At 44.5% G+C, this 15,024-nt stretch overlaps 3 protein-coding genes across 5 annotated transcripts in view; all 3 read right to left on the bottom strand.

Moving 5' to 3' along the window:
* LOC115552155 (protocadherin gamma-C5) overlaps positions 1–15,024 on the bottom strand; it is a 297,188-nt gene that overhangs the window by 251,778 nt on the left and 30,386 nt on the right. The window contains exon 1 of one of the 3 annotated variants that reach the window (XM_030368014.1): positions 6,629–9,158. The exons of 1 other annotated variant lie outside the window; for it this stretch is intronic. In XM_030368014.1, coding sequence (XP_030223874.1) covers positions 6,629–9,010 — 2,382 coding nt within the window. In that variant the 5' untranslated portion in view covers positions 9,011–9,158. Of the gene's footprint in view, positions 1–6,628; positions 9,159–15,024 lie in introns of those variants that run through there. One more of the 3 variants, XM_030368003.1, reaches the window with a different exon arrangement.
* The window catches only part of LOC115552186 (protocadherin gamma-A11-like), a 136,054-nt gene that overhangs the window by 94,005 nt on the left and 27,025 nt on the right, over positions 1–15,024 (bottom strand). The gene's annotated exons all lie outside the window — the stretch shown is intronic.
* Positions 1,281–5,693, bottom strand: LOC115552205 (protocadherin beta-15-like). The gene has a single exon (XM_030368059.1). The coding sequence runs from the start codon at positions 5,368–5,370 to the stop codon at positions 2,971–2,973; it is 2,400 nt and encodes a 799-aa protein (XP_030223919.1). The 5' UTR covers positions 5,371–5,693; the 3' UTR covers positions 1,281–2,970.

Below are 15,024 nucleotides of genomic sequence, written 5' to 3' on the forward strand. Positions count from 1 at the left end.
GTATGCTTCCTATTTCATGTTGATCTGGTCCCCAGGAAGACCTTTCCTCAAGGTGTCAGCCAATGGGGATCATTTCATGAAATAAATTATAGAAAGAATGCCATTAAAATTGTAAATACAATATTTGACGTTCTACCAAATTAAACCATTTTAAAATCATATAAATTAAATGAGTGATTAATATAGTATTCCTGACGGCGTTACAATAGGAAACAGAACGCAAAACGATCCCAGCACCATAGACAGCGACCCAGCATGCAGTCGTCAGTAGTATCAGAGATCCATCAGACAGAGCTCAGCGCGCAGATGGTTCAACACCTCAGTCAGTCCTCCTCCACATAGTGTAGCAGTAACATCGTTGTTGGAGCAGCCAACACATAGTGGCACAATGCAGTCCTCAGATTACACAGAAGACTGTGCAGGGTACAGGTTGAAGCCTCAAAATACTCAACAACAAAGTGTTGACCGTGGTGACAGACTGGGCACAGAGAAAGTTAAAGCAGGGCGAAAAACAAAAATGATCCCACATAGAAAACAAACAGGATGTTTTATGTGACAGTAAAAGGGATTTGTAGGGTATTTTGAACAATCACATCACTCAAGTCCATGTAAAGATATTTGTCCCAAACAGTGTAGAGAGAAACTCAACTTTTTTTACTTCCTTCCGAAATTAAGTTAAGGTATTTTACTTGCACCACACAAAGAAAGAAAGCTCTCATCCTTAACTTCATCTTCAGCAACAAATTACTTTTTTTCACAACACCATGAAATAAAAATACAAATGCTGTAGTATAAGACTATAAATAGGAATGCAACATAAAATAACTATCTTTATGCTCGATTAAATAATGAAAATCTAAAGTAAACACACAAATTATCTCACTGTGTGGGCCTGCAAGGACAAATACATGGCTGAAAGAGCTCATTTGAACTGTCAAACCGTCGTTTACAAACTAATTGCATGAGATAGAAATTAAAATGTTCTCTTTTTTTTTTGCCATAATGCCTACCTCTGGTGAAACATCAAGGTCTCCATACCTTCTGCTGAGGGAGGTAGCCTATTTGATTGATTCGCTGAATTGTCCAATCATGTGGTGATAACAAAAAAGAAAAGCGATAGCATTTGCCTGGGGCGCACACTGGTGCGACCCGAGGGCGAATTTTCTTGCGCCAATAAAAAGTTGTCTCTGCTTGATAGACAGCAAAAATTTAGCGAGCTTACATTGACTTCAACGTGGCCGGTGCCCCTGACTTGGAGGAGGTGTTTATTTCGAATTACCAATAACTAGCCTAGCCCAAATCATTGACGGTCAGACGCATTTAAATCGTTGCTGGCAGTGACAAGTATATCACACAATTAAACAAGGATAAACGCTATGTATTTTTGTTGATTTATTTCGTATTGATAATAGTTGATTAATAGTTGACAGACATATTCAAGTGAATATTTCACGGAGGGGCGGCGCCCGAGCGCCCTCTATTTGACCCACCGCCACTGGATATACGGTGTAATTCCAAAGGAGATTCCATAAGCAGCTTCATCTAAGAACGCACGAAGCCTTTTCTCCGTGTTTTTCCTCTCTGTCAATTCTCTCTGAAACAATGAGCTCTCCGCTCCGACGATTGACATCACAATACCTCCGTTCGCTTCCCACCGTTTTAATACGAGCCTTACGAGTAGATAATATTCCGACTTCCAATCCAAGATCCTTTGCGATATTTCCAATAACAGATCCACGCTCTATCTCCTCTTGAACAAAATAGCTCACGTCGCCATGAACGAAATGCAGTCCAAAAAATAAAAAGACGCAAAGACCCAATCGACTCTGTTCATTGTAAAACAGAGCAGTATTCCATATAGGCTAACGACTGTTACTAGATTGCCAACAACGGTCTAAAGGAAGGGATTTGATGGAAGGAACAAAAAGATCATTCGACTCAAATACCGCTGGTGAGCGATGTCCAAGCTTTGTAGCATTCTGCTCGCGTCAATACGTGGTGGGTGGAAATGCAGACGATAGTATTCTGTTGAACTCACTTGCTGGTGCATGGCGACACCATGAGTCAGTAGGAAGTTTAACATATTCAGAGTGGACGTTAATCATGTAACACCAAAGAGGCCTGCTATTGAATATAGTTTCCCTTTCACCGTCGTAATTTCTGGACTTGTAATTGAGCTGAAATTGAAACCATAAAGGCTTTGTTCAACAATAAAACGAATTAAGTGGAAATTATTACAATTAGGCATGAATAATATAAATGACATGGTATAGTATTTATGAAGGCATTACAACGTTAAACAGTGCAGAAAGGACATCCAAGCACAATGGACAGCGACATAGCACGCGATCGGTCAGTAGTAACAGCTAGAGAGATCCATCAGACAGGGCTCAGCATACAGGTCGTTCCACACCTCAGTCAGTCCTCCAGATAGTATAACTGTGAGTGATTGGTTGGAGCAGCTAACACACATTGTTATAATAATAAAATCCTCGGATAACACAGGAAACTCTGCAGTAGATGCTGGATCCTCCAAAAACTCAACAACCAAGTGGGACTAGTGGTGACTGACTGGGCACAGAGAAAGTAATAGGGGGAAGAAAAACAGAAATTCTACCACATACCCAATTAAGGTGCTGCACATCGTACAGCACAGAAAGAAAGAATGGGTTGTTACATCCATAACTGGTTCTTCAGCAAAAAAACGTGTGTCGTACCACAATTATGTTCATCATATTAAGGCCTAATATTTTGAATGCAAAATCGAAATAAACAACTGTACTCAATTTAATTGTGACAATATTAAGTATACAAATCAAGAATATTCACCATTTGTGCAAAGACGAAATCGTTGTAAAAACGATGCATTATACAATGTTGACTGCCAAAGAGAGCTCCCAATATGAGATGCAATGGAGAGAAGCTGACGGAGCACATTTCTTAGTGGAAACATAAGAGGAGTTAAACATGTTATCTATTTACCTCAGGGGAAACATCAAGGTCTCCAAACACTTCTTCAAAGTCTGTTGGATTTTTTCTCAGGGTCTGGTCAGCAGGCAGTGTGTTGTCATTGTAAGATGTGACAAATTTAAAGTCACTTGTTCTAGATCCAGTGGTTAAATACGCATCATAATTATATGTGCTGCGTAAAGTTCCAGTGCCGTCCACATCTGCGTAGTTTGGAGGGAGATAAGAGCTTGGAATAGCAACCGCTCCATCAAATAACAGTCTGGGCTTTCTCCTCCGACAAAACCTCAATCCCAGAATGATAATAATGAAAGTCAGGAAAAAGGTGGAGACGGATACCAGCGCAATGATCAGATAAGATGTTAATTTAGAACTGCTATCTTCATAAGCCATGTCCTTCAGTTCTGGTACTTCAGCCAAGTTATCAGAAATCAGTAAAAACATGGAACATGTAGCAGAGAGGGAGGGCTGTCCGTTATCCTTTACAGCGACTACAATGTTCTGTTTCATGTTGTCAGAATCAGAAATGTCTCGCTGGGTCCTGATCTCCCCACTGTGCAGATCGATTTTGAAAAGTCCTGGATCAGTGGACTTAATGATCTGATAGGACAGCCAGGCGTTCTGTCCAGAGTCCCCATCAACTGCTATCACCTTGGAAACCAGAGAGCCTCCTTGTGCAGCTTTGGGTACCAGTTCAGTCATGAAGGAGTTTCCCTCTGGAGGGGGGTAAAGTATCTGAGGAGTGTTGTCATTTACATCCGTTATGAAGACACTCACAGTCACGTTGCTGCGGAGTGGAGGAGAACCGTTGTCTCGTGCCATTACGTAGACTTTAAAACTCCTAAACTGTTCATAATCAAATGACCTGACACTTTGGACCAATCCGGTATCCCCGTTAACAGATAGATAAGAGGAGACTGGAGCACCGTTGACTTCACCGGGTAAAAGAGAATAGATCACTGTACCGTTTTGTCTCCAGTCTGGGTCATGGGCCTTAACAGAACACAGGCTGTGGCCCGGTTTGTTGTTCTCACGGACATGGCTGCTATACGACTGTTCCTCAAACACAGGTGGGTTGTCGTTGACGTCAGCTATTGAGATGTGAACAACCTTAACTGACGACAGAGGAGGAGAGCCCTCATCTGTGGAGGATATTGTAATGTTGTATTCAGACACTAGTTCCCTGTCTAGTTTCTCTGTTGTTACCAAAGAATAATAGTTTTTAATTGAAGGAATAAGTTTAAAAGGAACGGTTTGCTGAATAGCGCAACGAACTTTTTGATTCCTCCCAAAATCTCTATCCTGCACGTTTATAAGTCCCACCTCTGTACCAGGTGACACGTCTTCTGGTATGGGATTGGTCAACGATATTAAAGATATTGCTGGTGAGTTGTCATTCACATCAGTTATTCTTATTATTACTTTTGTATCTGAAGAGAGACCATAACTGTCTCTAGCCTCAACAAACATTTCATATCTAGTTCCATCTTCGAAGTCAATGTCACCTGCAACGAATATTTCTCCCGACTGTCGGTCAAGGGAAAACAACTTCCTTGATTTATCAGATATCCGGCCAAGTCCATACGTTACTTCTCCATTGACACCGTCGTCAGCGTCCATTGCGCTTACAGTGACAATGAGGGACTTCAACGGAGAGTTCTCAGGCAGACTGGCCTCATATACGGCCTGACTAAACACTGGGGCGTTATCATTCGCGTCCAACACAGTGACGTCTATGGTTAGAGTACCTGATCTCTGAGGAGAGCCACCGTCTAAAGCCGTTAACAATATTTTTATTTCCTTCCGCTCCTCTCTGTCCAACTCCTTGTCGAGAATCAATTCGCCATATTTACTGCCAGCACTTGTCGTTTGAATATTGAAAACAAAGTGGTTATTCCTTTTAAGACTGTAACTCTGAACAGCGTTTGGGCCTATATCTTCATCATGAGCCGCATTAACGCGATACCGAGCTCCCTTGACGGCAGATTCACTGATTTCCAGCTTGATAAAATCCGTCGGGAAACTCGGTGCATTGTCGTTTATGTCTTGTATCTGTAGTGATATATGGTGTAATTCTAATGGAGATTCCAAAAGCAGCTCGAAATTCAGAACACACGAAGCTATTTCTCCGCATTGTTCCTCTCTGTCGATTCTTTCTGAAACGATGAGCTCCCCGCTTCTAAGATTGACATCACAATACGTTCGTTCCCTTCCCACCGTTTTAATACGAGCCTTCCGAATAGATAATGTTCCGACTTCAAATCCCAGATCCATTGCGATATTTCCAATAACAGATCCACGCTTCATCTCCTCTTTTACAGAATAGCTCAGGTCGCAATGAACGAAATGCAGTCCAAACCATAAAAATAAAAAGACACAAAGATCCAACCGACTCTGTTCCATTGTAAAACAGAATAATGTACCATATAACTACTGTTTCGAGACTGCCAACGACGCTCTTAAGAAATTGATGTATTCGAAGAGACGAAAAGATCATTCGACTTAGATACCGCTGTAGAACTATGTCCAAGCTTTATAACCTTCTGCTCGCGTCAATAGTTGTATTTGTTGGACTCAATTGATGGTGAATAGCGACACCATGAGTCAGTAGGAAATATAACATATTGAGAGTGGACTTAAATCATGTGACACCAAATAGTCCTTGTATTGAATTTAGTTTTCCTTTCACCGTCGTTTGCTATGGACTTGTAATTGAGCTGAAAGAGGAAACCATAAAGGCTTTGTTTAACCATAAAACTAATTAATTTGGAAATTAATACATTTCTGTATAGATAATATTAATTAAATGATATGCTATTGACGAAGGCATTACAACGTTAAACAGCACTGATTGGACATCCCAGCACCATGGACAGCGAGATATCATGCAGTCGGTCAGTATTAGCAGAGATCCATCAGACAGAGCTCAGCATGCATGTCGTTCAACACCTGACTCAGTCCTTCACATAGTATAGCAGTAACATAGTGGTTGGAGAAGCTAACACATAGTGTTAGAATGAGAAAGTCCTCAGACAACACAGAAAACTATCCTGAGTAGATGCTGAATCCTCCTAACACTTAACAACAATGTGGTACTAGTTGTGACAGACTGGGAAAGTTATAGGGTGAAGAATAAAACCAACAATGCCGCATGGAAAAAAGTCAGGATGACTTTTGTGAAAGGGAAAGGTTTTTCTGGGATATCTTGAACCATCATATCTCCCTCACCCTTCAAGTTAAAGACATCTGTCCCAAACAGTGTAGCAACAACATTGTTCATTTAAAATGACGAGCAACCATTTTCAAAAACTTCTGAAAATAAATTAAGGTGCTGCACATCTTACAACACAAAAAGAAAGAATGGGCTTTTACATCCTTCACTGCTTCTTCACCAACAAACTGGTTTCGTACCACAATAATGCACCATAATAATAACCAACGGTAGCAGATTGAAAGGTACAAACATGCAAGATACTGTATATGTAAAAAATAATATAATCATGTATGCCAGCAAAGACGAAATTTATTAAAAAAGATGCATGGTCCAATGTTGGTCACTGCCAAACAAAACGCCCAATATGAGCTGCTATAGAGATTAGCTGAAAGACAATATTTCTCAGTGTGAACATATTAGGAGTTGAAACAAAGGTTATTTCTTTACCTCAGGGGAAACATCCAGGTCGCCAAAAACCTCTTCAAAGTCTGTTGGATTTTTTCTCAGTGTCTGGTCTGCAGGCAGTGTGTTGTCATTGTAAGACGTGAGAAATTTAAAGTCACTTGTTCTAGATCCAGTGGTTAAATACGCATCATAATTATATGCGCTGCGTAAAGTTCCAGTGCCGTCCACATCGGCATAGTTTGGAGGGAGGTAAGAGCTAGGAATAGCAACCGCTCCATCAAATAACAGTCTGGGCTTTCTCCTCCGACAAAACCTCAATCCCAGAATGATTATAATGAAAGTCAGGAAAAAGGTGGAGACGGATACCAGCGCGATGATCAGATATGATGTTAATTTAGAACTGCTGTCTTCATAAGCCATGTCCTTCAGTTCTGGAACTTCAGCCAAGTTATCAGAAATCAGTAAAAACATGGAACATGTAGCAGAGAGGGAGGGCTGTCCGTTATCCTTTACAGAGACTACAATGTTCTGTTTCATGTGGTCAGAATCAGAAATGTCTCTCTGGGTCCTGATCTCCCCACTGTGCAGATCGATTTTGAATAGTCCCGGATCAGTGGACTTAATGATCTGATAGGACAGCCAGGCGTTCTGTCCAGAGTCCCCATCAACTGCTATCACCTTGGAAACTAAAGAACCTCCTTGTGCGGCTTTGGGTACCAGTTCAGTCATGAAGGAGTTTCCCTCTGGGGCGGGGTAAAGTATCTGAGGAGTGTTGTCATTTACATCCGTTATGAAGACACTCACAGTCACGTTGCTACTGAGTGGAGGAGAACCGTTGTCTCGTGCCATTACATTGACTTTAAAGCTCCTAAACTGTTCATAATCAAACGACCTGAAACTTTGGATCTCTCCGGTGTCTCCATTAACAGATAAATAAGAGGAGACTGGAGCACCGTTGACTTCACCGGGTAAAAGAGAATATATCACTGTACCGTTTTGCCTCCAGTCTGGGTCATGGGCCTTAACAGAACACAGGCTGTGGCCCGGTTTGTTGTTCTCAGGGACATAGCTGCTATACGACTGTTCCTCAAACACAGGTGGGTTGTCGTTCACATCGGCCAAAGAGACCTGAATCATTTTCAAAGATGACAGCGGCGGTGAACCGTTGTCGGAAGCAGTGATTGTAATGTTGTAATCAGTAACTTCCTCACGGTCTAGTTTATCCGTGGTCACTAAAGAATAATAGTTTTTGATTGAGGGAATCAGTTTGAAAGGAACCATTTGTTGAATGTAGCAGCGGACCTGTTTATTTTTCTCTGAATCTCTGTCCTGCACGTTAATAAGGCCTACAACTGTACCAGGTGGCACGTTCTCTGGTATTGGAGCGGTCAAGGATTTCAACACTATGACCGGGGCGTTGTCATTAATATCGGTAATACTTATTATCACCTTTGAATCTGAGGAAAGACCGTATCCATCTTTGGCCTCAACAAACATTTCATATTTTGAATCCTCTTCAAAGTCAATGTTTCCTGCAACAAATATCTCCCCAGTCTGTCCATCAAGTGAAAACATGTTCCGTGATTTATCTGACATTCGGCTCAGTTCATATGTAACGTCCCCATTAACGCCCTCGTCTGCGTCAGTGGCGCTCACCGTAATCACGTGGGTTTTCAACGGAGAGTTTTCCGGAAGTCTGGCTTCATACACGGCCTGACTAAACACTGGGGCGTTATCATTAGCGTCCAACACAGTGACGTCTATGACTACTGTGCCTGATCTCTGAGGAGTACCACCATCTAGAGCAGTGAGCAATAATCGTATTTGCTGCTGCTCCTCTCTGTCTAACTCCTTTTCTAAAACCAATTCGCCATATTTACTACCGGCACTTGTAGTTTGTAAATTCAAAATAAAGTGGTTATTCCGTTGAAGAGTGTAACTTTGTATCGCATTCTGGCCTACATCTGAATCGTGAGCCGCATTAACGCGATACCGAGCTCCTTTGACAGCAGATTCTCTAATTTCCAGCTTGATAATATCCGTTGGGAAACTCGGTGCATTATCGTTTATGTCTTGTATCTGTAGTGACACACGGTGTAATTCTAATGGAGATTCCAAAAGGAGCTCGAATTTAAGAACACACGACGGCTTTTCTCCGCATTGTTCCTCTCTGTCGATTCTCTCTGAAACAATGAGCTCTCCACTTCTTAGACTGACGTCACAATACCTCCGTTCGTTTTCCTCTGTTTCAATGCGAGCCTTCCTAGCAGATAATATGTCCAATGTAAGTCCCAGGTCCTTGGCGATATTCCCGATAAAAGATCCGCGTTTCATCTCCTCTTGAACCGAATAGCTCAGGTCGCCATGAACGTAATGCAGCACAGACAATAAAAAGACAAAAATAAATAAACCGTTGTTTTCCATCCTGGTATCCAGAGTAATAAACGTTAAAAAACGATCGGCTTCGTATTTCTTACAACCCAAAAAATAAATGGATTTGATCGAAGGAATGAAAAGACCACCGCTTCTTAATAGCCTGCCGCATTTCAAAGAGTCCCCAGGTTTGGCTGCCTTCGGCTCTCGGTAAGAGGTTATTGGTGGAAAGGCGACAATTATATTACGTTAGAATCTATTGCAGGTACATAGCGACGCCTTGAGTCATCATGAAGTATAGCACTTTAATAGTGCTCATAACTTATGTAACACCAAACGCTATTCTATTCACTTGTGCGCTTTTGTATTAATTTATTATCTTCTGACTAAGTGAAACAATAAATTACGGCACATGTGCACCATATGGAATGAAGAACTAAAAAAATCGACCAGATTAAACAATCTTTCCATCATATCAATTGAATGGGTGGCCAACCTCTCAGACACGATGGCGGCTCAGTAGGAATAGAGAACCCAAAGCCATCACAGCACCAAAGCATGCAGTAGCTCAGCAGAGATCCATCAGACAGAGACGGATCAGGCATATCGTCCAACGCCTCCAGTCCTCAACATAGTGTAACAGTAACAGAGTGGTTGGAGCAGCTCAGACATAGTGGAAAAAATATGCAGACTAGATGATGAAGCCTACAAATGATGAACAACAAAGGATGAAAAACGTATAGGAGGGAAGTTAAAGGGGGGAGGAAAACACAAAGAAAACCGCATAGAAAACCGATGAAATATTTGATGTGACAGTAAAAGTGTTTCTTTGGATATATTGACCCATCACAACTCTGTAACCAAAGACGAAATATTTTGATCTCAAAGAACTTGAACTTCTGAACAAAATCAAAGGGGCTGTGCTTCGTGAAGCACAGATTGAAAGAAAGGCTGTCATATCGTTAACTGCTTCTTCAGCAACAAATTACTTTGTTTAACAACCAAATTAAATGCATACAAATGGCATAATGTAGCCCATTCGTTAGGAATGCAACTACAACGTAACCTCAACGTTATACTCAATAAAATAATGAAAATATGAAACTCTGTGTAAGCCCTTGTTTTTTAAAATAAATTGCCTGTAACAATGTTGACTTTCATGGGTCCGTCACAATGAGTTTATTTTACAGAAATGTGATAAATGTATGACAGAAGCTGAGTAAGGGAGATAGGCTGCATGGGTGAGAAGCGGAAAGTGTTTTCTTTGTGCACACAAATATGTATTGCTTTTACCTCTGGGGAAGAATCGATGTCTCCAAATACTTCTTCAAAGTCTGTTGGATTTTTTCTCAGGGTCTGGTCTGCAGGCAGTGTGTTGTCATTGTAAGATGTGACAAATTTAAAGTCACTCGTTCTAGATCCAGTAGTTAAATACCCATCATAATTATATGTACTGCGTAAAGTTCCAGTGCCATCCACATCTGTGTAGTTTGGAGGGAGATAAGAGCTGGGAATAGCAACCGCTCCATCAAATAACAGTCTGGGCTTTCTCCTCTGACCAAATCTCAATCCCAAAATGATAATAATGAAAGTCAGGAAAAAGGTGGAGACGGATACCAGCGCGATGATCAGATAAGATGTTAATTTAGAACTGCTATCTTCATAAGCCATGTCCTTCAGTTCTGGAACTTCAGCCAAGTTATCAGAAATCAGTAAAAACATGGAACATGTAGCAGAGAGGGAGGGCTGTCCGTTATCCTTTACAGCGACTACAATGTTCTGTTTCATGTTGTCAGAATCAGAAATGTCTCGCTGGGTCCTGATCTCCCCACTGTCCTCTCATCCTCCTCCTCATCGTCATCCGCTTATCCGGGGTCGGGTCGCGGGGGGAGCAGCTCAAGCAGGGGGCCCCAGACTTCCCTTTCCCGGGCCACATTGACCAGCTCTGACGGGGGGATCCCGAGGCGTTCCCAGGCCAGTGTTGAGATATAATCTCTCCACCTAGTCCTGGGTCTTCCCCGAGGTCTCCTCCCCACTGGACGTGCCTGAAACACCTCCCAAGGAAGGCGCCCAGTGGGCATCCTTACCAGATGCCCGAACCACCTCAGCTGACTCCTTTCTAAGTAAAGGAGCAGCGGCTCTAATCCGAGTTCCTCATGGATGGCTGAGCTTCTCACCCTATCCCTAAGGGAGACGCCAGCCACCCTTCTGAGAAAACTCATCTCGGCCGCTTGTACCCGCGATCTCGTCCTTTCGGTCATCATCCAGCCCTCATGACCATAGGTGAGGATAGGAACGAAGATCGACCGGTAGATCGAGAGCTTTGCCTTGCGGCTCAGCTCTCTTTTCGTTACAACGGTGCGTTAAAGCGAACGCAATACCGCCCCCGCTGCTCCGATTCTCCGGCCAATCTCACGCTCCATAGTACCCTCACTCGCGAACAAGACCCCGAGGTACTTGAACTCCTTCACTTGGGCTAAGGACTCATTTCCTACCCGGAGTAAGCAATCCACCGGTTTCCTGCTAAGAGTCATGGCCTCAGATTTAGCGGTGCTGATCCTCATCCCAGCCGCTTCACACTCGGCCGCCAGCCGATCCAGTGAGTGCTGAAGGTCACAGGCCGATAATCCAATGAGGACCACATCATCTGCAAAAAGCAGTGACGAGATCCTCAGACCACCGAACTGCAACCCCTCCCCACCACGACTACGCCTCGATATCCTGTCCATGTATATCACAAACAGGATTGGTGACAAGGCGCAGCCCTGGCGGAGACCAGCACCCACTGAGAACTAAACTGACTGGCTGCCGAGAACACGAACACAGCTCTCGCTTTGGGAGTACAAAGATTGGATGGCCCTGAGGATAGACCCCCTTACCCCATACTCCCGCAGCACCTCCCACAGTTTCTCCCGGGCGACCCGGTCATACGCCTTCTCCAGATCCACAAAACACATGTAGACCGGATGGGCATACTCCCAGGCCCCCTCCAGGATCCTTGCGAGAGTGAAGAGCTGGTCCGTAGTTCCACGTCCGGGGCGAAAACCGCATTGTTCCTCTTCAATCTGAGGTTCGACGATCGGCCGAACCCTCCTTTCCAGCACCTTGGAGTAGACTTTACCAGGGGAAGTGTGATACCCCGGTAATTGGCACACACTCTCTGGTCCCCCTTTTTGAACAGGGGAACCACCACCCCGGTTTGCCACTCCTTTGGCACTGTACCCGACTCCCACGCGATGTTGAATAGGCGTGTCAACCATGACAGCCCCTCAACACCCAGAGCCTTTAGCATTTCTGGCTGGATCTCATCAATCCCTGGGGCTTTGCCACTGCGGAGATGTTTGACTACCTCAGTGACCTCCACCAGGGAAATTGACGACGAAACACCATCAACCTCGAGCTCTGCCTCCAACATAGAGGGCGTGTTATTCGGATTCAGGAGTTCTTCAAAGTGTTCCTTCCAACGTCCAACGACCTCCTCAGTTGAGGTCAACAGAGTCCCATCCTTACTGTACACAGCTTGGATGGTTCCCCATTTCCCCCTCCTGAGGTGCCGGATAGTCTTCCAGAAACACACGTCCTTCTCCATGGCCTCTCCGAACTTCTCCCACACCCGCTGCTTAGCCTCCGACACGGCAGCCGCTGCAGCCCTTCGAGCCTGTCGGTACCCTGCAACCGAGTCAGGAGTCCTCCAGGATATCATATCCCGGAAGGCCTCCTTCTTCAGTCGGACGGCTTCCCTGACCACCGGTGTCCACCACGGTGTCCGAGGGTTACCGCCCCTTGAGGAGCCTAAGACCCTGAGGCCACAGCTAGCCACCGCAGCTTCAGCAATGGAGGCTTTGAACACCGCCCACTCCGGCTCAATGCCCCCAACCTCCACAGGAATGCCAGAAAAGCTCCGCCGGAGGTGTGACTTGAAGATACCTAGGACGGGGGCCTCCTCCAGACGTTCCCAGTTCACCTGCACTACTCGTTTGGGCTTACCAGGTCTATCCGGAAATTTCCCCCATTCCCTGATCCAACTCACAACCAGATGGTGGTCGGTTGACAGTTCCGCCCCTCTCTTTACCCGAGTGTCCAAAACATGCGGCCTCAGATCAGATGACACGATCACGAAATCGATCATCGATCTTCGGCCTAGGGTACTCTGGTACCAGGTACACTTATGAGCACCCTTATGTTCGAACATGGTGTTTGTTATGGATAATCCATGACTAGCACAGAAGTCCAATAACAAACGACCGCTCGGGTTTAGATCAGGGAGGCCGTTCCTCCCCACCACGCCTCTCCAGGTGTCTCCATCGTTGCCCACGTGGGCGTTGAAGTCTCCCAGCAGAACTACGGAGTCCCCTACTGGAGCCCCATACAGGACTCCATTCAGGGTCTCCAAGAAGGCTGAGTACTCTGAGCTGCTGTTTGGTGCATACGCACAAACAACAGTCAGAGTTTTCCCCCCTACAACCCTTAGGCGCAGGGAGGCGACCCTCTCGTCTACCGGGGTAAACTCCAACACCGCGGCGCTCAGCCGGGGATTTATGAGTATCCCCACACCCGCCCGGCGCCTCACGCCCTCGGCAACTCCGGAGAAGAATAGAGTCCAACCCTTATCCAGGAGTACGGTACCAGAGCTGAGACTGTGCGTGGAGGTAAGCCCCACCTGATCTAACTGATAGCGCTCCACCTCCCTCACAAGCTCCGGTTCCTTTCCCCACAGCGAGGTGACGTTCCACGTCCACACTGTGAAGATCGATTATGAAAAGTCCCGGATCAGTGGACTTAAAGATCTGATAGGACAGCCAGGCGTTCTGTCCAGAGTCCCCATCAACTGCTATCACCTTGGAAACCAGAGAACCTCCTTGTGCAGCTTTAGGTACCAGTTCAGTCATGACGGAGTTTCCCTCTGGGGCGGGGTAAAGTATCTGAGGAGTGTAGTCATTTACATCCATTATGAAGACACTCACAGTCACGTTGCTGCTGAGCGGAGGAGAACCGTTGTCTCTTGCCATTACATAGACTTTAAAGCTCCTAAACTGTTCATAATCAAATGACCTGACACTTTGGATCCCTCCGGTGTCTCCGTTAACAGATAGATAAGAGGAGACTGGAGCACTGTTGACTTCACCAGGTAAAAAAGAATAGATCACTGTACCGTTTTGTCGCCAGTCTTGGTCATGGGCCTTAACAGAACACAGGCTGTGGCCTGGTTTGTTGTTCTCAGCGACATAGCTGCTATACGACTGCTCCTCAAACACAGGTGGGTTGTCGTTGACGTCAGCGATAGAGACTTGAATGGTTTTGAACGAGGAAAGAGGTGGAGAGCCCTCGTCGATAGCAGTAATTGTAATGTTATAATGAGGCATTAATTCGCGGTCTAGCTTATCCGTGGTCACCTGTGAATAATACTTTTTTATAGAGGGAATTAGTTTAAAAGGAATATTTTGCTGAATGAAGCAGCGGAACTGTTGGTTTTGATCCGAATCTATATCCTCCACGTTAATTATTCCAACCTCTGTACCAGGTGATAGATCCTCAGGCACTGGATTCGTCAACGATTGTAGATATATGATTGGTACGTTGTCATTGTTGTCAGTTATACTTATAACGACTTTAGTGTCTGTAGAGAGACCATAACCATCTTTGGCTTCCAGATATATCTGATATTTCGATCCTTCTTCAAAGTCAATGTCACCTATAACAGTAACGTCACCTGTTTTCTGATCAAGTGAAAAAAGCTTTCGTGACTTATCTGACATTTTGTTAAATTCATATGTAACCTCTCCATTAACGCCCTCGTCTGCGTCAGTAGCACAAACAGTGATCACGTGGGTTTTCAACGGAGAGTTTTCAGGCAGACTGGCCTCATACACGGCCTGACTAAACACTGGGGCGTTATCATTGGCGTCCAACACAGTGACGTCTATGGTTAGAGTACCTGATCTCTGAGGAGATCCACCGTCCAGAGCCGTTAACAATAATTTCATGTCCTGTTGTTCTTCTCTGTCTAATTCTTGATTTAAAACCAATTCAGCGTACTTTATTCCAGCACTTGTGGTTTAAGTATT

Source organism: Gadus morhua, chromosome 10 (genome assembly GCF_902167405.1).
Source record: "Gadus morhua chromosome 10, gadMor3.0, whole genome shotgun sequence".
Lineage (NCBI taxonomy): Eukaryota > Metazoa > Chordata > Actinopteri > Gadiformes > Gadidae > Gadus > Gadus morhua.

Bases quoted from the DNA above. Each gene is read 5' to 3' on its own strand.
- LOC115552205 (XM_030368059.1), bottom strand. From the start codon at position 5,370: ATGGAACAGAGTCGGTTGGATCTTTGTGTCTTTTTATTTTTATGGTTT.